The following is a 14,202-nucleotide window of genomic DNA, read 5'->3' as shown; positions in this document are numbered from 1 at the left end:
TGTGTGTGTGTACGTGCACACGCGTGTGTGGTGGTTGGGGTAAAGGTGGAGGTATTCTCTCTTCAACCTGCTTGTTTCTCATTTAAACCTCCATCCGTGGTGAGTTTCTGTGTGGCTTTGAGCATGTTCCTTATTCTTCTTGACACCTCTGTGTCCTCATCTGGACAGCTCTACCCCTCTCCCCTAGGGTTGTCCGGATAATCACATGAGATAGTATCATTGAAAGTACATTATAAAAGTAAAAAATCCTCAGATAAGTGAAGGTAGGATTGCTACTACAGATTACATTGTTCGATCAGGAAATTCTCAGCACAGGGGTCCTATATTTAAACTTACGTAAATGTTCCTAAGTTGGTAATGATTTTATGTTATCCAGATTATTAGAATGGAGCTTAAAAAGATGGCCATGAAAATTCTTCACTGAAAACTTCCATCTTTTCAGTTGGGAAGTATGGTTTGAGCTTTGTAAAATTCTCCAAATGGCAACTGGCTACTAGTTTGCTAGGGCTTCTGTAGCAAAAGGCCACACACTGGGTGGCTTGAAGCGCAGAGGCCCTCGTTCTGCAGTTTTGGAGGCTGGAAACCTGAGATCAGTGTGAGCCAGGTCGGTACCTTTGGAGGCTGTGAGGGGGAATCTGCTCCAGGCCACTCTCTGGCTTCCGGGGTTGCCCACAATCGCTGGCATTCCTTGGCTTGTAGATGCATCAGCCTGACCTCTGCCTTTGTGGTCACACAGTACGGTCTCTGTGTCCAAACTTCCCCTTTCTATGAGGACAGCAGTGGTATTGGCTTAGGGCTCCCACTGAAGACCTCACTGTACCTAACTACGTCTGTAGTGACCTGATTTCCAAATAAGGTCAATGTTCCGAGTTCTTGGGGTTGGGACTTGAACTTGTAAATTTTCAAATGACACAATTCAACCCATAGCATGAATGCTGGCTGTCAGGCAGCCTTGATTGTGTGTCTCCCTTCCTGAAAATCTTCTTTTCATGGTCACTTTCTATAAGCTAACCCTCCCGGTCCTGAGCTCACAGACTATCATGATGCAGCTCTTGTATGCCAGGAGCCCATCACACCTGGGCCTCCTGCAGCTTTCACTGCAGAGATGAGCTCCCTGAGTTCCCGAGTGCTGGCTGCCTCTGTGCTACAGCACACACTGCTCCCTTCGCTGGGAGATTCTTCCCCTTTTGTCTTCCTAGAGAAGTCCCAGCTCCGGACCTCCTCTTAAAAGCCTTCTCTCCTCATCCTCCCTCCTGGAAACTCCACCCTCTCTGGACCTCTATGCTTAGGTCTTGCTTTTCCTGATGTTACCATGCTGCAAGGCAACAATGTTTCTATTTCCACCTCTTTGGCCCATCTGTCTAGAAGCTTCCTTCTACCAGGGATTAGGTCTGTTCTCCTTTGTTTCCCTAGAGCTTAGCCCATACCTGGTGCTCTTTAATTGCTTAATAAATATTTGTTGAATTAATGTGTGAACTACTGAGTGAAGAATCTTCTGTTTTTAATGTTTGTTCATTTTTTAAGAAAATCTATTCTAGCTACCTAGGAAGCAGTGAGGGTCCTTAACAAAGTTGTCTAAGATAATTCATTTTTGTTAGGGGCAAAGAACAGTAGGGTTTAGATCTGAGTTCCATGTTGTCATTCATTTGTTCAAAACCGCATGAATTAAGAACCACTGGGCATGTGATGTGCACATATGGAGATTATGAGGCATCTAAGAGCTATGAGGCACAGTCACTGACCTTAAGACGCTGACAAGGAGAGAGGATACATGCACCTGACAAGTTAACTACAGATACAATCCAGCAAATCTATGAGTAAGGTCTGAGTGAGTGGGACAGGTAAGAAAAGCCGACAGAAGTCTAGGGTGGTCAGGGAAGGCTTCTCGGAAGAGGTGGGCCTGGCTGGAGCTGGCTTAGAGGATTTGATGAGATGGAAAGGAAAGTGTAGTCAGAGACCAGCATGAGCACGGGCCAGAGTGAACCAGGCTCACTCAGGAGCCATGTGGAAGCATCGTGCAGGGAAGAAGCAGGAAATGAGGCTGGAATCATCGCCTTGAATGTCCGTGTTCATTTCTTTTGCAACTGCTTGTTTTTCCCTCTCCTCCCAGAATGGCTTATCCCCAATTCACATGGCGGCTCAGGGAGACCACCTTGACTGTGTCCGACTTCTATTGCAATACAACGCAGAGATAGATGATATTACGCTGGACCATCTGACACCGCTCCACGTGGCAGCCCACTGTGGCCATCACAGAGTAGCCAAGGTTCTTTTGGATAAAGGAGCCAAACCAAATTCCAGAGCCCTGGTGAGTGAAAGGCTACCAGAGAAGGTGCCAGAGGGGCAGAGGCTAAGGGAAGTAGGACCAAAGCTGCGTGGCTGAGCCTGTTGGGAAGGACACCACTCAGTGCCTGGGAGGACCCTCGAGACTCGGCCTGGAGAGTGGTGGGGCCTGCTAGGGCTGGGGGGCATGGCGGCCCACAGGCAGAGTGGTGGCCTTCGCACTCCCCACCACATCTAGCTGGGTGTCACCCTCTGTACTCCGATGGCAGGCTAAGTGAGGTCAGGGGTGGTCTGGGTGCAGGAGACCTCCATAAAAAGCAGTGTCCGTGGTATGTATGTGGGTTGGGACTGCTGCTCTGTCTAAGCCAACCCAGAGCTGAGGAACAATGATTTCTGGATTTTTTTATCTGCTTTGGGGTGGGGAAGGGGGGCAGTGAGTGAAATAGCTAAGCTAAGAAGCATTCTTCCTCTGCTCATGGGCTTAGAGCTTTCATAGTGCTGGTGTAGAAGTGAGTTCTCACCTGAAGCAAATTCCCTCCCAGGAAGATGGCTCCTCTCTCTCTTGCCTCAGGCCAGGCAGTCCCAGGCAGTGCCGGGGATCTGGTGCAGCCCTTGACCCCCATCTCCTCTCTCTCCACTCCCAGATGGGAGAATTTAAAAGGCAAGACAGCTTCCAGGTCTTGCAAGGATGGCTTCTTCATTCATTGAGAAGGCTTTCCTTGAGCTCTTGCCACGTGCCAGGGACCACTCTGGGCTAGCTGGGGGATTTCTTGATGTCAACACTGTTGACATTCTGGGTCTGATATTCCTTGTTGTGGGGGCCTGGCTTGTACCCAGTACGATGTTTAGCAGCATCGTTGCCACCGTCCCGCCCCTCCCCGCCCCCTCCGCCTGTTAATATCCTCGCCCCCTGGTTGTGACAATCAACAGTGTCTCCAGACACTGCCAACTGTCCCTGGGTTGGGGTTGGACAAAATCCTGTCACCCCATTGTGAGATCCACTGCCTCCTGGAAAGACAGACAAAAACAAACCCTTGTAGAGTTTACATATACAGCAGAATTGCTAAACCGAAATCTACTTTACTAAAAACGTCACATGGTTTCAAGGGAGCAGGAACATGACTCGCTTCACTAAAGTCCTCCTTATTGTCAATTTCCCCCTCAGGAAACTTGAAACTGCAGGCCCTTTTTGTGCGTCCAAAATATGATTAAATTTTTAAAAAAGGTTTATAAATAGCTTGTTCAGGGACACTCTTGGTGCCCAAAGTGAGAGCCACCTGCCTCTCGGGTGCTTCACTATAACCCTCGTTGCTCCCAGGCTGTGGCGGAGGCCGCCTTCGCATCAGCAGGGTGGGCCGGGCGCCCCTCGGCTAGTGTGGTAAGTTCCTGCTTATCTGTCTCTTTATGTGTGGGGCTGCAGAACGGCTTTACTCCCTTACATATCGCCTGCAAGAAGAACCACATCCGAGTCATGGAGCTGCTACTGAAGACAGGAGCCTCCATTGACGCCGTCACAGAGGTAGGAGCACCCTGCAGGTGGGCTGATGGGCTCTGCCCGTGGACTTCATCTGAAAGCTCTCTGGAGAGGTGTCCTATATAGCTAAGTGAGGCTGCAGGGCTGTGTGTGTGGTATGCACATCCAGACTGCTTGAAGGAAGGAATTGGGTGACCAAGGTGAGGGAACACATGTGGAGTTTCAGGGAGCTCTCCAAGATCAGATGGAAGTTGTTGAGTTGTAAAGCACACAGAATCACCCTGCGGTGATTTTTTTTCCTCCACCCATTTTCCTGGGTGAAAACCCATCTCATTTAACAACCTTTGCTTGGAAAACCATTCTGGCACCCCTAGAAGCAAGAAAGCATTAGATTCATCTGACTCTCTCTTCCTTATAGGAGCAGGAAAGGCTCTTATGTTCTCATTCCTCTCTTGTGTGTTCCAGTCTGGCTTGACACCCCTCCACGTGGCCTCCTTCATGGGGCACCTGCCCATCGTGAAGAACCTTCTGCAGCGGGGGGCATCACCCAATGTCTCCAATGTGGTAAGACAGTGGGAAGAGCCAGGACTCTTTCCTCTGGATGCAGAGCTCAGAGGGGAGATGAGCTGCTGATCCTAAGGTCACCTCTCTGGGGATAGAGCTAGAATTCTCAGAATGGGAGAACTTCATATTTGGGGAGATTGAGGGCATATATTGACTCTTTCCCAATTAAATTCACACATCTGCTCTGAGGTTTACTTTTAAGTATGCACGCGCGCGCACACACACACACACACACACACACAGATGTCAGGCTAAAGGCTTCGTGCTGGGACAGCTCCACCTCTTGGATGAAAACCCACCAAGTCTCTCCAGGCTGGCACTTTGGAGCTCTGTGTGTGTCCTTTTAGAAACTCAGCATATATTAACATTTCTATAATTCTGTTGTTTTACAGAAAGTGGAGACCCCGCTACACATGGCAGCCAGAGCAGGGCACACGGAAGTGGCCAAATATTTGCTCCAGAACAAAGCCAAAGTCAATGCCAAAGCCAAAGTGAGTTCTGGAGGCAGGAGGGATCCTGAGATGTAAGCAATTCAAGTGCAGTGAGGAGAAATCCATCTTTATTAGAAGCCCTGCTACAGTGCTGGTGGCACAGAGCTTCCTTGTCATTCCCATGGTGGTTGTACCAAACACTCAGATTCTGCTGTGCAGGGGCTGTGAGAAGGCCAGAGATATGTTTGCATCAGAGCCATGCTACTCATTAGGATAGCGGAAGTCCAAAGAACATGGCTCGCTGGCAGGAGTTCTTTGGGCTGAAAGGGTTTCTTCATAGTGGTTACAGTCGTGGTGTGAGAGGCAACATTTTGGAGAATATGCTGCCAGTGAAAAGCAGTCAGGAATTACTTGATCTAAAACATAGAAGATTCCCCCTTGTTGTAAAAGTTATCCTAGAGGGATTGGATGAGTGAACAGTGAGAATTGCTACTGAATTTGCACTGTGATTGGCTCTGACCAAGCTTGGGCTCTTCTACCCTGCAGGTGACAGAAGCTCTGTTTAGAGTTAGAACTGTGGTTTGCATTTGGGCCACACGGGGAGGCTGCCAGCTGGGCCCAGTAGCACAGAGACCCTTGCCTTGAACCCCTTCAGTATCAGGGGAGGAGGACCAAGGGTGAGAAGAAAAGTCATCTTTCCCCTTCAGCCGTTTGGACTTCCCCATGACCCCATCCCCAGACAGAAAGGCAGGCATCTGCTCAGACGTGACCTGGGAGATGAGAGCAAGCAGAGAGCACACTGAGTGCCTGTTACGTGCCGAACATAGTGTGAAACATTCTGTGCACATTGCCTGCTTGACCCTAACCAGAGCCCCATGAGGTGGATTATTGTCCCTGTTTTACAGATGGGAAGGCTGAGCCTTGAGGCAATTTAGTAGAAATAGCAGTAACTTGAAGTGTAGTTGTGGGGATTAAATGAGAGAGCATATTTGTTTCTGTAACTCAGAAACTTGATCTGAATCCCAGCTCTTTATCTTACTAGCTGCGTGACCTTGAGAAAGTCACTTACCCTCTCTGGGCCTCACCCTTCTCTGTGAAGTGAAGAGTTGAATTAAGAGCCCTTAGTATTCCCTGTTTTTTGTTTCCACCTTGGGTTCCAGGATGACCAGACCCCGCTGCACTGTGCAGCCCGCATCGGCCACACAAACATGGTGAAGCTACTGCTAGAAAATAATGCGAATCCCAACCTGGCCACCACTGCTGGGCACACCCCCCTGCACATTGCAGCCCGAGAGGGCCAGGTGGAGACAGCCCTGGCCCTTCTGGAAAAGGAAGCATCGCAGGCATGCATGACCAAGGTACAGCCTTCTTCCATCGCTGGGCCTGGGGTGTGGGATGGCTGTTCCTGCCCAGTGCTCTGTGTTGCCTTGATGATGCTGAAAGCAGTGAGGAGGGCCAGCCCTCCCAGACCAGCCACATCTATGAGTTCGATGTGTCATCCTTTCCCCAGAGAACGGTAGTTTCTCATCCACCCACCTGGCCTTCAGCCCTTTATCATGGAATGGCTATTAGCTCCGGACAAGTCAGGTTCTAGAACACAAGAAGGAGTAAGACTCAACCCTTGCCGTCAAACTAGCTGGTAGTCGAAGTGACCCTACAGGATGGCATCATGCCCTGTCACCAGAGGCGTGGTGGGCAAGTGGCAGAGGAATCCTGTTGATCCCCGGGGGTCTGGGGCTCTTGGAGGAATCAGAGATTGTGGTGTCCTTTATCGATTGGTGTCTCCCTGCCAGTTAAGGTGGGACACCGCCTTTGCCATGGGCCCATTCCCTGGGGGAGGACAGCCCTGATGACCCACGGTTCTGATGGCCTGTGTTTCTCCTCAGAAAGGATTTACCCCTCTCCATGTGGCAGCTAAGTATGGGAAGGTCAGGGTGGCAGAGCTGCTGCTGGGACGGGACGCGCATCCAAATGCTGCTGGAAAAGTGAGTTTGAACTTCCCTCCATCTCTCAGTTTAGAGGCCAGAGCAAGGGATGTGCTTTGCCATCTGTGGATGGCATCCTTGCCTAGGCCTACTGTGTTCATCTCTCAGATGATGGGCAGCCATCCAGGGGAAGGGGCTCTGGGAAGACTCTGACAAAGGCCTTGTCCTCTTAGAAAAACCTGGTGGCCTTCTTGGAGCATGTGTGCATTGAGCTGCCCCACCGGGCCCTGCAGGAGGTGCCCTGGGGTCTGGCTTTGTTATGCTCTTGAGTGACTTCAGATCGAAATTGGGTTTGGAAGGACTTCTAACCAGATCGTGCCTGTATAAAAGAAGGGTTGCAGATCCCAAAGTGGTGCTGCTGCCAGCCAAAGGGGTGGCTCATATAAAGCTGGTCAAGTGAAGGCTGCTGTCTTTATCCACCTTGCCCCTGCAGAACGGCTTGACCCCCCTGCACGTGGCCGTCCATCACAACCACCTGGACATCGTCAGGCTGCTGCTGCCCCGGGGTGGCTCCCCACACAGCCCCGCTTGGGTAAGCCTGCCTCACTCCACACACCGGGGCTCCGGCCCCAGACCCATGCAGTGCAGGCCGAGGCCCCTGCAAGGCGGCCAGCTCCTGCAGGAAGCTCCTGGCTGTGCCAAGAGCAGCGAAAGGGTTTTCATGTTTTGCTTTTATTTTTACCTCAGAAATCTCGCCTCACTTACACAAATGTTCCCTGCAGTAATTGCTACTATTTGGAGACCAGGAGTAGGGTGGGAAGTGGTAACACATCTCAGCAACAGGTCACCTCACAGAGCAGGAATGATTGGGTTTACACGACAAATGTGTTCCCCACACTACTGTTCTGTCAGTTGGCTTGTCAAAGGTCAATGTGTCCGGGAGCCTCCGGAAGCAGTGAGCCTCGTTCTCAGTTCTGACTCCACACGTTGCTGGTGGCATAAGGGCCGCACTTCTGAGAAATATTCAGGGTCGAGGGTGAACCTGCCATAACCTTGAAGCAAGGGGTCTGTTTCAAATGTGAGTAGTCACCCCCAAATGTATTTCTTTTACGAGTTCAGAGTTTTAAATCATGGTGTGGTTTGGGTTTTTTTTTTAAGATTTTTATTTATTTATTTGAGAGGGGGGTGAGAGCATGAGTGTGTTCACAAGTGAGAGGAGGGGCAGAGGCAGAGGGAGAAGCAGGGTCCCCGCTGAGCAGGGAACCCCACGCAGGGCTCTGTCCCAGGACCCTGGACCATGACCTGAGCCAAAGGCAGATGCTTCACTGACTGAGCCACCCAGGGGCCCCACACATCGTGGGGTTATTTAACAGGGTGCACCCATATAAATTACATGGGGGACATCGCAGTCCAGTAGGGCAGCCCCTGAAATACGCTGCTCTGCGTAGCAGATTCGCTGCCTCTCAAGTTGACCAGGCAAAGGGAGTTGACAGGGCTGCTTATATAAGATCAGACTTTGGGAGTGAAGGGAACTAGGACAAGGTGTAGGGATAAAGCTGGACACGAGGATCGTTTGGGGGTACAGCCTACCTCATGTGAGGCCAGAGGGTGTGCAGTGTTTGTCTGTGAGGGAGGGGACTGATGGCCACGCAGGAGAGGGCGAGGAGGCAGGGGGCAATGCTCTGATGCAAGGACACACGAGTCAGGGAAAATCAGAGCAGGCCTTGGGTGCCTCTTCCCTCCTCAGAGTGGATGCTCATCTGACTTTCCCAGCATCACTGCCATAGACACGCCGCATCTCCCAGACACCTCTGTCTCCTTGGGCTCCTGTGCCCGCTGTTGTAGCAAGCCCACGTCACTGTGTCGATGAGCATGCAGTCCTGCTAAGATGTGACTTACTCCTGCCTCTAAAAATAAAAAGCTGGACTCCCCACCTCCTCACTCCCCTCCTTATATAAAAGAAATCGGAGCCAGGTTCATGGTATTTAAAGAGAGCCTTATCCAAGTACAAACCTTGTACAGATGGGGTTTGTTTCCATGGCAAAAATAGTTTCCCAAGTCGTCTGGCAATTTTGTAGAATTTCACATGTAAATCTCTCAGCATCCAAACCAAACCCTCCCCCTTCTAATTTTGATGCTAATGTTGTTTTAACATTTAGGCAGATTTCTCTCCAGCATCCATCCTTTTGGATGAGCTCATCTCCCTGGGGAAAAAGACCTTCTCTGTGGCCCCCAGCCCTCCCTAACCTTTCTGCCTAGCTGTCCCCTGTCCTTATCACCTACAACAGGTCATTCGTTCCCTTGGATGCCCCTCTTTGCAAAGCGCGGAGGGGTAGTCTCTGTTCTGAGACCGCCAGCTGCTCCTGTATGTCAGTTTTAACCAAGGGTCACCTGACCTGAGCTGCCTCCGAAGCAACTGTGCCCTTTGCCAGGACAGGGTGCTGATTTTGCCAGTGTGCACATCCACTGCTGCCCAAATGACCCAGACTCCTGATCGTACTTCCATGGGTATACTTCAGCTTGCTCCGGTTACTGCCGTTGTCTATTAAAAGAAGTCCTAATAATCATTGCTTTCATGCTGTGAATACCTACCTGCTCCAGGCACGGGCTAGGGGTGCAAGTGCCTCATCCCAGTTCCTCTCATGCATGTCCTCAGATACTCATCTCATGGAGAGTGAGTTCCTTTGCAGAAGCCTCCAGATCGTAGGCTTTACCTAGAAAGCCACACCTCTTTCTTTGCTTTCCGTTGATATGGTACAAACACTATTTTGTTTAGTGAATTATTATAATCAAAACATTGATCTCGTTACAGAGGCAGAGGACTGACTCCATGTCCCCCATTCCGGGCAGGGCACGTGTCCCCTTATATCACCTGCCCTGGCCTGCCAGCCCAGGGGGAGCCCCAGACCCATTGCACAGGGAAAGAAGTGGCCTCTGATACTCTTCCTTCATGAAATGTTGGGGTGGGGAGAGTGGTTCTTACTGCAGATAAGAGCCTTCCAGTTCTGTGAGCTGCCTGCTTGAATCCTAGCTTTTGTGGTAACAGAGCACCTCCTACAGAGTGGTCTGTTAATGCTCAAACACAGAGAACAGGGGTGAGGAGAGGCACAGGACATTTGCTAGCTCTGTGGATCCTTGAGAACTGTCTCCAAATGGACAGATTTGGTTGGTTGGTTGGTTGGTTTGTTGACTTTAATGGCTCTCCTAGGTAATGCCAGCTTTGCTTAGTGGGTGCCCAGCAGGCCAAGAACCAGGCCTCACCCTCCCTTTGTTCCCTCCAAAGACTTAATATTTAAGGCGTATGCTCATACTGTCCACTCAGCATTCTTATAACCAGGCTCCTGGCGGTGTCTTCTGTTTCAGAATGGCTACACCCCTTTGCACATTGCTGCCAAGCAGAACCAGATGGAGGTGGCCCGCAGTCTGCTGCAGTATGGGGGCTCAGCAAATGCAGAGTCGGTGCAAGGTGTGACACCCCTTCACCTGGCTGCCCAGGAGGGTCATGCAGAGATGGTGGCTCTGCTACTTTCGAAACAAGCCAATGGCAATCTGGGGAACAAGGTAAACGTGGCTTGCTTCTCCAGCTTTGCCCTGTGGTCTTGGAATGTTTTAGTAGTAGCTAACTAGATATTCTATCTGAATATTGAGGTGCTCAGTTTCTGAGTCGAGTGGTGTGTGTGTGTGTGTGTGTGTGTGTGTGTGTGTGTATAATCCTTACAACAGTCTTGCATCGATTTTATCTCAGTTTTATGAATGAATAAACAGGATCAGAAAGGTTGCTTATTCCCAGGTTGTGTGGCCCTGACCTTATCTGATGCCTTTTCTAAATAGATTGTCTCAAGGATCTGCAAAAAGATCAATATTAATATCCATAGTACACTTCCTCAAATATAGGCCAGTGTCTACTTTCAGGAATGTAGTAAGTAACTTGGTACCGAATATACTTTTTCTGTGGGAGAGTATTTTTAAACTCCCACCCATATGCTAAACTAGCAGTTCCCAATCCTGGGACTATTGGTGGAGGAGTATGGGTCCTTCCAAGACCGTACACCACGTTTCAGAGGGATAGGCACATGGACATTTTTCTAGGTGAGGTCTTCATCATTTTTCTCAGTTTCTCAAAGGAATGCATGACCCAAGAAAGACTAAGAATCACTTATTTTTTAAATAATAGTTTTATTGAAATATAATTGACATACAATAAAATTCATCCTTTGAACTGTACTATTTGGCGGTTTTTAGGACATTTCATTTTTTAAATAATAGTTTTATTGAAATGTAATTGACATACAATAAAATTCATACCTTTGAACTGTACTATTTGGATGTTTTTAGGATATTTCAGAATCAGGCCACCATCACCACTGTTGAATTACAGAATATTTTCATCACCCCACAAAGAAGCCCTATCCCATTAGCAGCCACTCCCCATTTCCCTTAAACCTCCCAGTCCCTACCAACCATTAATCTACTATCTCTTGGAATTGGCCTATTCAGGACATTTCAGATAATAGAAGCAATACAAAGAGCCACTTCTTTAGATGATAAAGGAACTGTTTCTGAAAGGCAAGTATTTGAAGAGTAACCAGATCTGTTAAAAGCCTGTAGCTCCGTTGGTTCTTTTTTGCCCAGGTTTGAGCAGGTGACCCCCAGAGGGAACCGTTAGGGCAGGGTCGTTCTATTGGATTGGATTCTTGGTTTCTTCTCTGGGCCATGTCAAGCAGGCTCTATGAGGAACGGTGGGGATGACGGTGATTCTCTGTACTGGAGACATCCTCACTCGTCCACCACCTCAGAGGACGAGTTACCGTGTTCTCCCAAGAATCAGGCATGGCACCCAGAGGCTGGCAACTGCGGTAGGACTGTCCAGCCCTACCTGCCCACCCCACCTGCTCAGGCCTGGCCAGGAGGCCTGCTGCTCATGGGCCTCTGGGCAGCCGCCAGGAGAGTGCAGAAGGCCAAGGAGGGAGAGTGGCATCCCTGGAGAGGGGACAGGCCCTGCCCCTGCCTCTGACCACAGATGGTCATGGCTCTGTCTATCCCATAGGGGATAGGGAGTGTATTGAGTAGGGTACTTGGGAGAGAAGACTTCTCTGACATTTTGGTGCGAGTGGGCACATATCATCAGACCACACCTCTGGGGCATCTTCCCCTCCTGAGGAAGGGGTGCTGAGAACTCCCGGAAGATGATGTTTTCATTCCTAGCAGGATCGTCCATCCCCTGACAGTGTGGCATGGGCTGCGAGGTGCTAGTCATGTGCTACATTTAAATGACATGTGGTGCTTTCCAGAGTGTTTTCCTCTGTTATCTCAAGTGAACCTTACTTTACAAGATAGGTCAGCGATAACCTCTTTTTCTGGATAAGGAAAGCAGGGTCTGAAAGCTCATCTCGCATCAGGGAAGTTGGGAATGTCATAAATGGAAAGTTCCATAAAATTTATCTAGTTCAGAGATCAGCAGACTAGGGCCCGTGGGCCAAAACCGGCCCCCCACTTGTCGGTGCCAGTAAAGTTTTATTGGAACATAGCTGTGCCTGTTTGTTTCCACGCTGGCCACAGCTGCTTTCTCACTCTAACAGGCAGAGTTGGGTAGTTGTGACAGAGACACAAGTCTCAAGTATTGACCATTTGGTCCTTCGTAGAAAACGTTGCTGACCTCTAGTTTAGCTAACCCACCTCGTTTTTTTAGATAAGGATATAGAGGCCCAGGGCCAGAAGCACTGTGTCCAAGGTCACACAGCTCTTGGGTAGCTGTACAGCCGGGTCGGTCTCCCTAAACCTCAGTGCTCTTGCACTGTGGCCTGGGATTCTTTACTGGATACAAGGTGATGAACTTCTTTTTCTTTCCAGAGTGGACTCACCCCCCTCCATCTGGTAGCACAAGAAGGCCACGTTCCAGTGGCAGACGTGCTTATCAAACATGGTGTCACAGTGGACGCCACCACGCGGGTAAGGCAGGCAGCTGACGCTTGTGTCCACGTGGGCTTGTCCTCCTTCCTCCCCCTTCTCCTCTGTGTGTGTGTGTGTGTACCCCTCATCCCACCCAAGACCTGCTTTCCTCATGCTTCAGAGGCAGGCTCGTCCATGGAGCTTTGAAACCCCAAGGGCTTGGCAGGGCATTCTTCTCTGCCACTTCCTGGGGGTGGCGATGGGGATTGAAGACACCAATCTCATTATCTTACTTTCTAGGGAGAACTTGGAAAAGTTTGCTAGACCTTTGAACCTCTATAGTGAGAAATGAGGAGGAACATTTAATCATGATTCTATCCATCAGATATGTCAAAAGGTCAGGCTTGCATGGATTCACTTGAAGATCCAGCCCCTTTTATTCCAGCAATTAGCTAAATTCAGTTCAACTTTCTTTGAACCACTTCTGTGTGCAGGGAGCTCCATGGGGTTGTTGAGGGGCACAGCACATGGGGTGGGATGTGCCCAGAGGAGGGGAGGGGACAGAAGGAGACTGGGAGGGAACGTGAGGTGAAAGAAAGGTGCCGCTGCCCCCACAGAGTGCAAAGCAGGGAGAGGGTGTTTCCATTTGGTGAAAGGAGGAAGCTTCATGGCACAACTGGCATTTCATGCCTTTTACCACTTAGCAGTTGTATTAAAAGGAATAGACAAAGTGACACCCCTCCAGCCCCCACCCATTCCAGAGTTCCACAGGAACACCAGTCAACCATGTCATGTTAAAGTGTCTTTGAGAAAAATCTAGCAACTGTTTTATCCCCAACTGTCTGCAGCTTCACCAGGAATCTACTTAAAACCTAACAACATTCTGGATCTGTGAGGCTTTCGGGGACCCACTTAGATCTTTTGGGGTCCTGTGTGAGGGAGACCCTAGACTGAATTAGAATTCAGGGTCCCAGAGCCATACTGTTGCTTGAGGTACAGCCTGCAGGGTCTGTCTCAAGATGGTTTCTGGGACCTGGCATCAGCTCCCCCGAGGACATTCAGGACCAAAGTGCCCAGGGAACCTGGCCTTGTCTGTCTGCAGGGAAGCACCCAACCATTTAGCAGAACGGATTCCTTGAAAATGAGCTCCCTTGCACCCAAACTCCAATCAATCTGTAAATACCCCAAACCTGATTGTTTCAGGCAATGACTAGTTCATATGAATTCTATTCCATCACAACTCAGTAACCTGGATGGATTTTGTGGGGTTTTTAGACAGTGGAGTTTCCCCTTTCTAGTGGAAGTAAGTGTGCTCTTGCCAGGTGGGCGGCCACCTCCATGCAGCTGGGTGTCCCCGTCGGAGCTCCCTTCCCAGCGGATGTACGGATGGTGGCTCTCTTCCTGTGGACTGGTCTCCCCTGGCTTCTGTTACCTGTGGCTGCCCAGCTTTGCCTGCCACCTGCTCACACCTCTTCTTCTCTGCCCCTCCCTCTATGTGCTGTCTCCAAATGTGGATCTGCCCACTTAGACCTCTTCATGGGGCTCAGTGTCAGTTTTCCCATCACCTCCTTGACCTCATCTCCTCTTGGACCTCACAGGCATCTCAAACTTCATTTGTCTGAAACCTGGCCCTGTT

The 14,202-nt window shown here is 49.9% G+C and overlaps 1 protein-coding gene across 14 annotated transcripts in view; it reads left to right on the top strand.

Moving 5' to 3' along the window:
• The window catches only part of ANK1 (ankyrin 1), a 216,746-nt gene that overhangs the window by 150,039 nt on the left and 52,505 nt on the right, over nt 1-14,202 (top strand). For all 14 annotated transcript variants that reach the window (XM_077849336.1, XM_077849334.1, XM_077849332.1 and 11 more), the window contains 9 exons: nt 2,111-2,308; nt 3,704-3,802; nt 4,223-4,321; nt 4,714-4,812; nt 5,913-6,110; nt 6,639-6,737; nt 7,171-7,269; nt 10,041-10,238; nt 12,528-12,626. In XM_077849336.1, coding sequence (XP_077705462.1) covers nt 2,111-2,308; nt 3,704-3,802; nt 4,223-4,321; nt 4,714-4,812; nt 5,913-6,110; nt 6,639-6,737; nt 7,171-7,269; nt 10,041-10,238; nt 12,528-12,626 — 1,188 coding nt within the window. The remainder of the gene's footprint in view (nt 1-2,110; nt 2,309-3,703; nt 3,803-4,222; nt 4,322-4,713; nt 4,813-5,912; nt 6,111-6,638; nt 6,738-7,170; nt 7,270-10,040; nt 10,239-12,527; nt 12,627-14,202) is intronic.

The sequence above is a fragment of the Canis aureus genome, chromosome 15 (genome assembly GCF_053574225.1).
Source record: "Canis aureus isolate CA01 chromosome 15, VMU_Caureus_v.1.0, whole genome shotgun sequence".
Lineage (NCBI taxonomy): Eukaryota > Metazoa > Chordata > Mammalia > Carnivora > Canidae > Canis > Canis aureus.
The sequence above is the reverse complement of the archived record's forward strand: the minus strand, read 5'-3'. Positions and strand labels throughout refer to the sequence as shown.